Here is a 13,907-nt window from a genome sequence, read left to right on the forward strand (position 1 = left end):
AAAATACGCTTGGGCACACCTGCCCAGGAGGAACTCACCATTTTGTGAGTGTGCTTGTTGCAAGGGAATGACCTTAAGCTCTTTGGATTTTATGCAAGGCTGTTGGATTTTTTGGGTGCCATGAAATGAACTGCTATGCGCAGTAGCACTCTGAAGACGCCACGCTGGGTCTACAGAATGATTTTAGGACAGTGTGGCTCTTAAATAGTAAAGCCGGGCCTGACATGTGTTGTTGTGTTCTGTTTTAGGATCATCTTGCGCTATTGTATTGTATCGGATCTAACGTTGCAACAGAAAGGTAACCCATTGAAATGATGCGTAGACGTTCTTAATTTTAATTTGCTGTTGGCCTACCTGCAGAGCCACCATGAGTGTCGTGGAGTATTGGACAAATATTGGGGAAATAAATAGAACGTGGTGTGGCAAGGGCAGAGATTCAAAAGGCTGATTCGGCAGTTAACTGAGTTTTGCTGCTCCTCTGCCTTGCAGGATGGTGGTAATACAAAGGCTATGCAAGAGGGTCTATGTTGGACCAAACCAAAAGTCTCCCTAGTCCAGCATCCCATTCCATAAAGTGGCTCGCCCCAAAGGTCTACAAGACGGGGCAGGGCAGAAAGGCAAGCTAAAAGTGAAGTACAGTAACATAATGGGCCATTCCGCACTCGTCCAAAATAGCACAATGGTTACAAATTGAAATCGCTACAGTTTTGCTGTTATGCACAACGTCGTTGACAATCTGCAACACTTCTGAAACCGATCTGCAAAAAGTGCTTCGTTGTAGCGCTTTCAGGGAAATCCCAAAAATGGATTCACCCTCCGGAAAGCGCTACACTCTTGCAACCAATCTGCAACACTAGCGGGAAAGTTCTGTGCGTTACCATTGTTGCGGTTTCTGCAAAGTCCCTCCCCCTGGCTCTCTCCTCTGATCTTCCGGCGAAGTGATCGCCGTTTTTTTTTCACGGAGCGAGCGGAGATCAACGCACCGGTGAGTCTTCGTTTACCCAGCTTCGTTTACCCCGAGGCTTCCCTGGCTGCAGTCCCTCCCCAGAGCTGTTTTAAGTCACCAAGCACCAAGCACCACACAGCCCCGTTTGCGGGTTTATTTTCCCTTTATTTTTCACTGTATTTTCGGCCGAAAATCGTGCCCGTGCCAGGGGGGGGGTGTTAATTTTTTTTTCACTTGGGGGGAGCGTGGCAACGATGAAATGGCAGCTCAAACACCACCTGCTACCTAGATGGGTCTCTCCGTTGCAACGAATCTATGCAGATTCGTTGCCATTTGTGTGTGTGTGTTTTTTTAAACTTCCTTAAAGGAAAGGGGCTTTTTGGCCGCCCATTGGCTGGTTGATGGCCAGGGGCAGGACGAGCTCGGCAATATCGCTTCCTGGCTAGCGATTTTTGCCGAGACCAGAAACCTTGGGAAACGATAGAAACGCAACTGGATTCCACTACAAAGCCAGGTATGCATAACGACGAATTCCGCTATTTAAAATGGTGTTTTTTCGTCCCGCAACCAATTTGCCACATAGATCCTGATGCGGAATGGCCCAATGATTGAGAGGAGGGTTGTGCGCTTCGGCCTGGAATGGCCATTTTAGCGGGCTAAGCACCCAACTCTAATTGAGAGTTGTAAGGGTGAATACCTGTAACAGCTGTAAAACATTTGTGTGTTTGGCAGAATAGTGCCTTCTGCACTGGAGAAGCCCAAATCATGGAAACATGAGTCGTTTGTCAGTGTGTCTGGTTTTGGTTGTGTCAACAAGTTGTGGCTAGTTCTGGACTAGGAAGCTGTCATTCTGGGCGTGTGGGTGGGGTGGAGGATTTCCGAAATCTTTGTGGCCATAAATCTGAATACAGCCTTAGTGCTTTAAATTTAAGGATAAAAATGGTTGGTTGTTTCCTTTGTAGAATGTCCCAGCTTTTGTCCTTTGCTACAACTCTTTGCACCCAAGAATCTTCTGCTCTGGGGCTTCCAGATTTCCCTTTAGACAGCTTATCATCCATCATAAAGATTCTGGTAGGTCTGCGCAAATATGCAGAAATATTTTCTTTATATATTTTAAGCGGTCTGTATAGTAAAGTGGTAACGTCAGACGAGGGTGAATAGTGGTAGGTTGGTGGTTGGGTGAAATCCCTGGCAAGATTGGGATGGGGAGGAATACCTGCAGCCACAGGACTGAAGCTAGAGGGACCCTGTTGAAATCAGGGGAAGTATTCCGCCTTTTCGATGGCACGTAAGTACCTCTTGAGACCCCTGCACAAGTTATATACGTGCACGTGTGTCTCTGCATGTACGATATATGAGCGGGGGGAAACGGGCTCGGGGAAGGTGAAGGAGTCCAGGCGCCACGTCGAACACGCAGCACCCGGCCTCCTTCACCTTCCTCGAAGCCTCCAAGGGGACTGGGAGGGGGGCGGCGGAAAGGCAACGAACAAGCTGAGTTCTCCCCCCTCTTCCCAAACTCCAGCCACCTCCTAGCGCCCATTCCATTTCTAAGTGCAATGGGCTATATTTCTAGTAGAATACTAGAGTTGGAAGGGACCTCATGGGTCATCTAGTCCAACCCCCTGCACTGTGCAGGACACTCACAACCCTCTCGCTCATCCACTGTCACCTGCCACCCCCTTAAATCTTCACAGAATCAGCCTCTCCGTCAGATGGCTGTCCAGCCTCTGTTTAAAAAGGTCCAAGATGGAGAACCCACCACCTCCTGAGGAAGCCTGTTCCACTGAGAAACCGCTCTAACTGTCGGGAACTTCTTCTGGATATTTAGATGGAATTTCTTTTTAATTAAATTCATCCCATTGGTTCTGGTCTCGCCTAAGAGCGAACAATTCTGCTCCCTCCTCTATATGACATCCTTTTAAATACTTGAAGATGGTTATCAGATCCCCTCTCAGTCGTCTCCTCCCTAGGCTAAACAGACCAAGCTCCCCCAACCTTTCCTCATATATCTTGGTCTCCAAACCCCTCACCATCTTTGTTGCCCTCCTTTGGACACGCTCCAGTTTGTCAACATCCCTCTTCAACTGGGGTGACCAAATCTCACACAGTACTCCAAATGAGGCCGAACCAGAGCAGAGTAAAGTAAAGATCCTCGCCCTGATTGGGACCAGTTTCACCTTTTGGGGGCCAGGGAGCCTGCACAAATTCTTCGCAGTAGATCTTAGTGGTCTTTTGGGGGGCATAGTGGAAGAGACAGGGTTTCAGACCACTTAGAACTTTAAAGGTTAACACCAGAATATTGAACCCGGTCTGGTTGAATATGTGTTCTCCTTCAGTGGGGATGAAGTCATCCATAGTGGTTAGGTCATGCCCCTGCTTGCTAAGGTAGGGCTATTGTAATGCAAATCTTTGCTTCCAGTCTGGATTGCCTTACTGCTTTTGAAGGAGATCCCGAGCCCTGCTCTTGATAGAACATTCACTCCAGGCAGAAATTCAACTAAAATACTCAGCTCACCTTCTTCTCACTGAGCTCACAGATTGATCAACGCAGCTACTCCATGGCTGCAGTCAATGCTAAGACCATTGCAATCGAGGCTGGTCACCTGGCTCTGGAACAACCAGGGAGGACTGGGCTCGAGGAGGCTGCCAAGGGCTCTGAGGAGAAGCCCAGAGCTCCCCTTTTGGTTTTTGGATCTACAGTCATACTTCACAAAATGAGCTACCAAAAATGGCCTAGTCCCAACTCACACATTGTATAAAGGAGTGATCGCCTTCCTGTATGAAGGCAGGTCACAGGGCCTTGGGGCAAACACGTTGAAGAGAAAAGTGGCAGCCCTGAACACCATTTGGCGACTGGACCAATCCAACTCCCTGATAGTAAACACCTATGTTTGGTGTTTTCTTAAAGTGCTTAAACAGCTGGACCTGCCAGTTCAACATAGGTTTTCAGCCTGGAGCCTACCCATAGTTCTTTGAGCTTTAACCAAACCTCCCTTTGAGCCCATCCATAGAGCAGAACTCAAGTTCCTGCCATGGAAGTTGTCATGCCTGGTGAAGATGTAGAATACCCAGCAGGCAACGTTTACGATCTGGGCCTCCATAGATAGGGCGGCAACCAGAATCACACCCAGGTTCTTGACAGTGGTCAGTTGGAACCAAGAATTGCACTACCACACCCTTGGCATGTTGACCCAGCCAGAGGGCCTCTGTCTTAGCTGGATTCATCTCCAGCCAACTTCGCTTGACCCAGTCCATCATGGTCTCCAGAGATGTGGCCAAAGAATCTGAGGGTGCAGAGGGCTGGCCATCCATCAACAGAAATAGCTGGATGTCATTGCATACTGATGACAACCCAGTAAGAAACTCGGATCATCAACTGGGTGAGGTGGTGTATGTAGATGTTAAATAACACTGGGGAGAGACATGCCAGGGTCTGCCACTGGGACGTTCTCTCCCCTGGTGTGACCCTCTGTCCCTGACCTTGGAGAAAACCTTGGCGCCATTTGAGGGCTTCACCTTCTATCCTCATGTCAGGTAGGCATTGGGTGAACAGCCCATGAATGACAATGTTGAACGTCGCTGGCAGATCTAGCAGAAACAGCAGCCCTGACCCGCCTAGATCCAGCTTGTCCATGAGAGCAATCAGAGCCATCAAGAGCCAATGCATCAGCCAGGAAATTCTGAAGTTCTGCAACTGCACACTCAACTCTACGCGAGCCTTCCCTTGTCTTTGACTCGGAAGGTACAGCTGGTCCAAAATGCGGCTGCCAGGGTCCTCACTAGAACACCTTTGAGGGCCCACATTCAGCTGGTGCTTCGTCATCTGCACTGGTTACCAGTCTGTTTCTGAATCAGATTCAAGGTATTGGTATTGACCTTTAAGGCTATACGCGGCCTGCGGGACCGCTTGGTTGCTTATGCCCCTCGCAGGGCACTCCGCTCTGTGGGTATGAATTTACTGGTTGTCCCGGGCCCACGGGATGTTCGCCTGGCCTCGACCCGGGCCAGGGCCTTTTCATTCCTGGCCTCAACCTGGTGGAATGAGCTCCCGGAAGAGCTAAGGGCCCTGCAGGATCTACCAGCTTTCCGCAGGGCCTGTAAGACAGAGCTCTTCCACCAGGCATATGGTTGAGGTCAGGGCAGCTCTCCCACTAATCCATCAGAGGATCCCCTCCAATATTGAGATCTCTAACATCGAGATCATGGTTAGATCTATCGTATTGGTGCCACCCTCTTCTGAACATTATTCTCTCCACCAGGCTGAACTAAGATCAGAATTGTGAACACCGCCGCTATATGTTATATGTAACTTTTAATTGGGGTTTTTATTGGGATTTTATTGTGTTTTAACTATTTATGTTGTAAACCGCCCTGAGACCTATTGGGAGAAGGGCGGTCTAAAAATTAAATAATAATAATAATAACTAGCTTACCTGGAAATGGCGAATGTAAAACCAGGCAGTTGTTGGCTGAGTCGGATGCATCCAGCTCTGATTTTTTCAAAAGTGCCCTAATCACAGCCTGCCTTAATCTCTCCAGGAAAGTCCCTGAAGATCAATAATCTCCCAGAGAGGGAACTAAATCTCCTCACTGGTACCTTTCACCAGCCATGAGGTACACATGTCGAGGATGCACGTGGTTGGACCATACAAACAGCTGTGAGAGTCCTGTCCACAGCAGCCAAGCACTGTAGAGTGAAACCATCTGAAATAGGACCTTGAGTCAGCCAAGGAGCCTCCAGTTCCCTAATTGTAGCAAAGTTGGCAGATAGCTTTTGGCAGAGTGTCAAAATTTCCTCTGCAAAAAAGCTTGCAAAAAGCCTCACAGCTAAATTTCAGATGATCCTTTGGTTAAGGATGTCAGAGATGGAATTGTTTTAATAATTGTGCCAGGCGTGAGCTAGCGGAGGCAAAGTGAGGCCGTGAAATAATCCCTTTTTGTGGCCTTTACTGCCATCTCTAAAGCATTTGTAAGTGTCTTATAAGATCCTCTTTTCTGCCAAACTGGCTCCAGCCGTCCCAGTTCTTGTTTCCTTTGTACCGTGCAGCTGGCTTAGGACGGGAGCAGGGAGGGCGTCAGGGAGCGATCTCATCAATGGCTTCGGAGAGATGACTGTGCCAGGCTTCCTTTAAACATCTCCAGAGCTGCTTTTCAGGTCTTGGCCTCCTTCACATGAACTGCAAAAAGGAGCTCTGGAGAGCAGGATGAGCCGTATCACTATTGAAATAGTGCTATAAGCCTACCTTGTTCTAGGAATACTGGCATTTATCGTGTTCCTGTTTAATACGTTAGTGATTGTGTGCTCACCTTTTCTGTATTCTCCCCCACCCCAAGAACTCCTTCCCTAGGATGTCCATCCAACGCCTCATCCACTGGCTCTATCCGTATGAGGTTCTGCTGGGCAAGGAAGGGAAGACAGCGGTGGAAGACGCGTTAAAAGTAAGTAGAAGTGCTTGTTGGTTGTGTCCATATGCAGCTTCTAGGGGGGCATGGGTTGAATTATGTGATTCTCTCCCTGACCAAACTCCCAAAATTCCATAGGGCCTGCAAAAGGGAGCTCCTCTACCAGGCATTCGACTGAGGTTAATCTAACTTAGAAACATCTGGCAGTCCCCCTCCATAACCTGAACGTTCTGACCTCCCTAGGGGTTCTGTTAAAGTTGTTCTATTGAAATGGTTCAACAAGTTAATTATGGTAACCTGTTAAAATTATATTCACCGTTAGAATTGTTATTGATATATTGTTGTGACTGTTATCAATGTATGACGTCCTATGTATTCCACAGTGTTCCCTGGGCCATATGGGAGGGGGTGGTATAGGAATTTAGATTGGATTCCGTGCAGGAAAGTCCACTTTAGATCATTGCATTATCCTGACCCATCTAGTTAATAAATACCGGGGGGGGGGATTTTCATATAATATCAGCTCTTTTGAGTGTGTACCTCTTAGCTTTGTTTGGCTTTATTTGGTGCTGAAGTTCCCTTTCCCCCTGGTTTTGTTTCTCGTTTTACGTGTAGCCAGTATTTGAGGCCAAGAGAGGATCACAGATAGCTGTCAGAATCCCCAGGTTTTCTGCCATTATTTTATTCTGTTTCATTTATTTGATTCTGTTGCCGGCTAAGGTGTTGCTTGGACCTGTCTTGCCCTGATGTAACACAGATGCTTTGGTTGACACCCCAAGCTTGTTTCCTGCTGCTATGTTTTGACTCCCTATCCTCCCTCCACATTCCTCCCCCTCCCTTTTGTTAGTACCCCATAGTTCCCAAACCTGTTGTACAAATGGTTCTCTCTTTATTTTGACTCCTTTGAACTGTGCCTGGTTCGAATCCCTAGGGGAGGGGGGAACAAACTCCTATATTGCTTGTTTTATGCTTTGTACCTCAGTCCTGACTATGCCTTCATTGTAGATGCTTGCATTTGTCTTAAACTTTCATTCTATGAGGTTGCTTATTTAGAAATCAAAGTTCCTCACAATAGTCTCTCAGTCCTGGTCAGTATTGAGGGGGGCTGACGTGCACCACCAGTTTCATGACCTCTTGGATGATGTCCCTGCAGAGCCTGCACTTCTGTGCCCCCTTCTTCACATCCTGGTTTGGGATACCCCGGCTATGTTTAATTCATGTGTAAAGACACACGAAATATCCTCCTTTCTTTCTTAGAGGTTTGACCTCCGGGATTCAACAAATCCTTCAGTTCCTACAAGAGTTACAAATGTCAGGAAGCGAGGAAATGACCAGGGCTTCCAGGCTGATGTGACAGTCCACATAGCTGGGAAGGAAGTGACCTTCCAGGTAATTAACTTAAACACAACTTTGCAAGAGGAAGAAGCCTTTCTTGTCCGCGTTGTTGTTCAAAGAGGCTTCAGGGGAATGAAGTGGTGGTTGAGAAGTTCTGCATCTAAACCATTTTGGGCTTTAAAGATCAGAAATAGCACCTTGAACTGGAAGGTAGCAAAAGAGGTTTTGGCTGGGCCCCAAGAGCAAGCTTCCGTGAGGTTTATTTGGTTTTTCAGGGATGCTTTTGTTGTTTGAGCAAGGAGGACTCTGTTTGCTGGCTTAGTGAGACAATTGAACTCTGAACTTCCGCAGGTTCCTGCTGGGACTCAGCCAGCCAGCCTGCATTCTGGGCCCAGGGGCTTCGTCAGGACTCCCAGCCATGATCAGCTGTTGGCTGAAATGATGCTGTCTCATATGGTCAAGGACATCTGTTTGGTTGGAGCAAAAGTGAGTATGACACAATAAAACAGTCCTTTGCTAAGTTAAAAGCAGTTTGATAATAATTCATTCCAGCAACTCCTCTTTGTCACACGGTGGCTTTCTCCAAAATGTTTATAGAACATAGAAGCATAGAGATAAAGGGGCCAGACAGGCCCTGCTCAATGCAGGACCAGCCTAAAGCATCCATTGTGGATTGCTCAGTTTGGATAGCTGTTTGCAAGGCTGCTGGTGGATACAGCGTCGGATTAATATCTCAGCTTTTCAACCTCTGGGAGATCTCCTGTAATTGCAGCTGATCTTCATACCACAGAGATCCATTCCTGCTTCGGAAAGTGGACCCTGTGCTGTCACGGCCCTGCTGAACTCTCCCAAAGATCCGGGAATTTCCCAACTCTGTAATGATCTAATCTAAACCTCTGGATCAAGGAGCAATCCTGGGTCTGAACTAGGGATATGCTCTTTGGGGCGGTGCAGCCGCCTTGGTGCTGGCCTCCTACACGCCGTCTTGGGCTTCGGTGATCACCAAGGCGGCCATGCCGAAGCGCACATCCCTAGTCTGAACTTTACTTGTCGCAGCTGTCAGCAGCACCGACCCACCTAGATCCAGCTGTCTTAGCAGATCATCCATGAGGGTGCCCAGAGCCAATTCCACCCCACGGCCAGGTCAGAAGCCAGACTGCAACAGATCCAGAGCTGATGCTTCATCCAGAAAGCTCTGCAGCTGTTCAGAAACTGCCCAGTCAACCATTTTACCCAGAATTCAGTTGGAAGCTCCACATACACACCTCCACACACAAGCTAGGTGGGCAGTCTGGGGACTTCCATACTGGTCTTCTTGGCTGCTGGAAGGATTTCCACAAGATGTTGTGTGTGAATCCCCTTGAATAAGTTGACCTGCTGTGTTCATTATTATTACTCATTTCCCCCTTCAGGGCTGTGGGAAAACGGTTGTTGCCAAGGAGTTTTCAGCTGCCTTAGGATACAACATAGAATCTTTCATGCTCTATCAGGTAAGCTTATTTGTATCCCTCAAATAGGTGGCGGGTGTGCTTCCCGGGCCGTGGGGAAGGCCTGGAGCCAGGGTGGGGGCAACCGAAGCTGAGGGTAGGGCCCACCTGGACATTGCATCTTCCTTCCTTCCTTCCTTCCTTCCTTCCTTCCTTCCTTCCTTCCTTCCTTCCTTCCTTCCTTCCTTCCTTCCATCCATCCATCCATCCATCCATCCATCCATCCATCCATCCATCCATCCATCCATTTGTAAGACAATATCGGAGACGTTTGTAGAGGGGTTTAAAAGAGCTGGTGGAAACTATTCTTCTCCAACACTCCCCTCTGGACTGTGGGGCTAGAAAATCAGGCTCATGAAACCAAATTGCAACTCTGTGTGTGCTGCTTGGTAGAGAAGCAGAGGGTAATTCTCATGGGGTCTTTAAGTTTGGCAGGGGGTACTCATTGCCCTTTCTGTAGGCAAAACTATCATACCTAAATAGGGGAAAGAGAGTGGCTCAGTTGTGGAGGATGTTTTTGGGACGTCGAAGGTCCCAGGTTCAATCCCTCTCAGAAGAGCCGCTGCCATTCTGAGCAGATGGCACTGACCTTGGGGGACCTGTAGAAGTGCCCAAGGCAGCCTTTTCTTGCCCCTGACTTCATGCATCAGCTGTGAGCAAAATGACCGCGCTGTAACCTTGAAGCTCCCATTCATTGCAGTTTTGCTGTTATTGCTCCTTGCAGGATATGACTGCCCGGGACTTGTTGCAGCAAAGGTACACCCTCCCAAACGGGGACACCTCTTGGAGACCTTCTCCTCTCATAACAGCCGCTCTGGAAGGGAAACTTGTCATTCTTGACGGCCTTCACAGGGTCAACCCGGGCACTCTGGCCGTCCTCCAGAGGTCAGTAGGAGAAGGGTAGCAACGTGAACAGAACATGCTGGTGTTGAGGCCGTGTCCTTTGCAGCGATGGGTTCGTGCTAGCTAGTTCCTCTGGGGCGTGAGTGCAGCCAGGCTTGGCTCACAGAGGGCCTCTGCCTCTGCCTCTGGGGGTGAGGGGGCATGGGTGGGACAACTGTCATGTCTCTTCCAAAAGCCGCCAGGATCGTACACACTGCAGCAGTTCTGGATGTTGTTCTTGCACGAAGGTGACAGCTCATAGAAATGGTGCTTCTGCAGGGTCCAGCTGTGCAGAGCCTCGTGTAGTGTCTCCTGGCCATAGGAAGGTGGCTCACTTGTGTATTTCATTTGCTTCATGCATTTCAAGCCTGCCTTTCCCACAGAGACTCAGGGTGCATTCAGTCAGTAAAGTCAGCAAAGAGGAACATTGGGGGGGAAATGCCACGAGGGTTAGGAGGGTAGAAGTCTGGGACCAGCCAGGAATCTAAAGGTTTGAAATTGAAGCACGGCAAAAGTATTTATATAAGCAATGCAAAAATTACCCAGCAGGACCTTCCTAGCAGTATGCTGTAGGGTTGCTGCTGCCACCACCGGCCCTCCTCTCCACGCCACTGGCTGCCTCTGGCTTCGGTGGTCACTGAGACGGCTGAACTGCACTGGAGAGCACAAACTGTCCAGGAGTGTAGGCCACAGGCCCTGATCATTGGTGCAAAAACTGTTTTAGACTGCAACCTATTTCGGATGCAGAAAAGGCCTCTTGAATAATTCTGTCCTACAAATTTTCAGAAAGTCAGGAGAGTGGGAGCCTTCCAGACATCCCCAGGGGGCTGTTTCGTGAGGTGGGGGCCACGAGGGAAACCGGTGTGTTTATGGGCCGTTAAGGATTTGGGCACTTGCAGAAGGCCCTGGGGGACCAAGGCCATGAAGGGCGTTGCATGAAACCGCAAGCACTTTAAACTGAACCCGGTCACAAATGGGCAGCCAGCAGAGTGTCTGCAGAACAGGGAGTCATATGGATGGTCTGTCTGCCACCCAGTAATAGCCAAGCTGCAATTTTCTGCACCAATTGGGAGTTTCAAGATTGATTTTGAGGGGAGACCCATGTGGAATTATAGAATCATGGAGTTGGTTCTAGTCCAACCCCCTGCTCAATGCAGGATCAGCCTAATGCTAATGTACTAAAACATACAGTGCACTGCAGTTGTCTAGTCTCAGTGGTACCATTGCATGGATCCAGGTGGCCAGATCAGCTGTATCAATGCACGGGGCCATCTTAATGGGCGGACCCCGGGATACAAGGGACAGCCCTTCAGTGGTTGATCCTTTTTTCCAGGGTAGCCGTTGTGGAGAACCAATCACCTTGCTGGCAACTCCCATGTGGGCTACCCCAAGGAGCAGTTAACATTTGTTTAACATTTGTATGCGCCCTCTCGCCCAGCTGATAAGGAGGTTCAGACTGGGATGCCATCAACACGCGGATGACACCCGGCTTTTCCTCATGATGGACAGCCCTCCTGACTCACCCCCAGACTCATTAGCCAGATGCCTGGAGGCAGTGATGGGATGGCAGAGTCCACTGAAGCTTGATTCCTTCCTGTGGTTTGGTAGGAAGGGGCCAACCGAGGAAGTGCGACTGCCCAGCCTGGATGGGGTGCGACTGTCAATTGCACACTCAGCCAGGAATCTGGGCATGATCTTTGACGGCTCCTTCTCCATGGAGGAACAGGCCACAAGAGTAGCTCGGCTGGCGCTGTTTCCACCTGCACCAAGCAAAGCTACTTGGCGCCAGAACACCTGGCCACAGTGATCCAGGCTACAGTCACCTCTAGGCTGGATTTCTGCAACTCACTCTATGTAGACCTACCCTTATTCCTGATCCAGAAACTATAACTGATGCAGAATGCAGCAGCCAGGGACACCTTGGTGGGCTCACATCTGGCCCTTACTCGAACAGCTGCACTGGCTACCAGCTGATTACCGAATTAGGCTTAAGGTTCTGGTAATTACCTTCAAGGCCATAAGCAGTCTGAGGCCAAGAGCACCTGAGAAACCCCTTCTCTACCTATGCTCCCTAGAGAGCACTACACTCTAACAACAAGCTAGTGTTTCCTGGCCCCAGGAAAGCTTGTCTGACCTTGACCAGGGCCCGGGCTTACTCTGTCCTGGTCTCCACCTAGTGGAACGAGCTCCCAGAGGAGATCAGGGCCCTTCCAGAGTTAAACCAATTCTGCAGGGCCTGCAGAAGGGAGTTCTTCCACCAGGCCTTTGGTCCAGCCAAAAGAACCAACCCCCAACCAGAGTAGAAGAAGAACTGAACCACAGTGCAGTTAAAACTATAATGTTCCATTGATGAATGTTCAGTTGTATACTCTTCTGTTTGGTACAGGTTCCTGTTGTTCAAAATGTTATATCAGGGGTAGTCAAACTGCGTCCCTCCAGATGTCCATGGACTACAATTCCCAGGAGCCCCTGCCAGCATTTGCTGGGAATTGTAGACCATGGACATCTGGAGGGACGCAGTTTGACTACCCCTGTGTTATATACTCAAATCATGATGCTTATTATTATTAAACTGCCCTGAGTTGCAAGGGAGGGCAGTATATGAACATAATAAAATAAAACAAAACAAAATAAAGTAAGTTGTGTTGGTTTATGGTTGAGGCCAAGGCTAACATCTATGCCCCCTCCCCCCCCCCCGGGACCGGGACCTGGAATTAGGATTGGGGATGGGACCATCAGTATCCCCTCTCCACCTGCTAGTAGGGGGAGGAAGAAGTGAGCCAATCTTGCCATGTTAGCTTGCTAATTATTAATTGGGGGATTGTAGTTATCGTTAATGGATTTTAATGGATTTTATGGGGTTTTAGCATGTTGTAACCCGCCACGAGCCTCAAGGGAGTGGCGGGTAATAAATCGCATAATAATAATAATAATAATAATAATAATAATAATAATAATAATAATAATAATAATAATAATAATAATAATAATAATAATAATAGAAAGCCTGTGGGGCTGAGCATGTGAGGGATTGTTCCAAGGTCACATTGCAAGATTCCATGGCCTGGAGGGGACTTGATCCCAGATCCCGCAGAACCTTGTTTCAGCACTTTAGCTTCTATACCTCACTAACATTTTAAAAGCTGACCAAGTTGAGCCCCCCCCCCCCCCATGATAAGTGACTTGTGATGGAATCCTAAGAGGAGTTATACCTTTCTTTGTCTGGCAGGGTCAGTGGGTTTATGAGGGAGTAGCTCTGCTTGAGATGGTTAGATTTTACGTGCATTGCTCACATGATATAATGTAAGGAGCAATTGGTCTTTCATGTGGCATGCACCCAGTTGCTCTTTCTGGCTCTCCTGGCCCCAGTTTTGATTATTCACAAGCATCTTTCCTATGAGAGCAGGGGTGGCCAGACTGTGGTTCTCGAGATGTCCATGGACTACAATTCCCATGAGCCCCTGCCAGCACATGGATTGTTTCTAAATTGTTTCTGTAGGGCTTCAAACAGATTTAGCACTGTGTGAAGATTTGCCACCAGATAACGTTTTCTGTACTTATTTTGCAGGTTAATTCACGATAGAGAGATCACCCTTTATGATGGTACCATCCTACTCAGGGAAGACAGATATGAAAAGTTGAAAGAAGAACTGCAGCTTTCAGATGAAGACATCGGGCAAAGGTAATGCTTTGGATCAAAACACTGATGCCTCAAAGGTCTTAAGGACCATCCAGTGTGCCATTATTTCTTTAGAATTCTGGATGTGTATTTATTTCTTATATTTATTTATACACTGCCCTCCCCTTGCTGCCCAGGGCAGTTTACAGAGAACGTGGAAATCATAACGTGGTTC

General features: G+C 48.4%; 1 protein-coding gene across 1 annotated transcript in view; it reads left to right on the plus strand.

Annotated features, from left to right (window-relative positions):
* Positions 1–13,907, plus strand: part of VWA8 (von Willebrand factor A domain containing 8) — a 108,539-nt gene that overhangs the window by 22,498 nt on the left and 72,134 nt on the right. Inside the window, exons 7-14 of the mRNA XM_077344080.1 lie at positions 249–298; positions 1,909–2,017; positions 6,281–6,385; positions 7,607–7,738; positions 8,036–8,170; positions 9,097–9,174; positions 9,896–10,056; positions 13,622–13,735. Of these exons, the coding sequence (XP_077200195.1) occupies positions 249–298; positions 1,909–2,017; positions 6,281–6,385; positions 7,607–7,738; positions 8,036–8,170; positions 9,097–9,174; positions 9,896–10,056; positions 13,622–13,735 (884 nt within the window). The remainder of the gene's footprint in view (positions 1–248; positions 299–1,908; positions 2,018–6,280; positions 6,386–7,606; positions 7,739–8,035; positions 8,171–9,096; positions 9,175–9,895; positions 10,057–13,621; positions 13,736–13,907) is intronic.

The sequence above is a fragment of the Paroedura picta genome, chromosome 6 (genome assembly GCF_049243985.1).
Source record: "Paroedura picta isolate Pp20150507F chromosome 6, Ppicta_v3.0, whole genome shotgun sequence".
NCBI classification, from domain to species: domain Eukaryota; kingdom Metazoa; phylum Chordata; class Lepidosauria; order Squamata; family Gekkonidae; genus Paroedura; species Paroedura picta.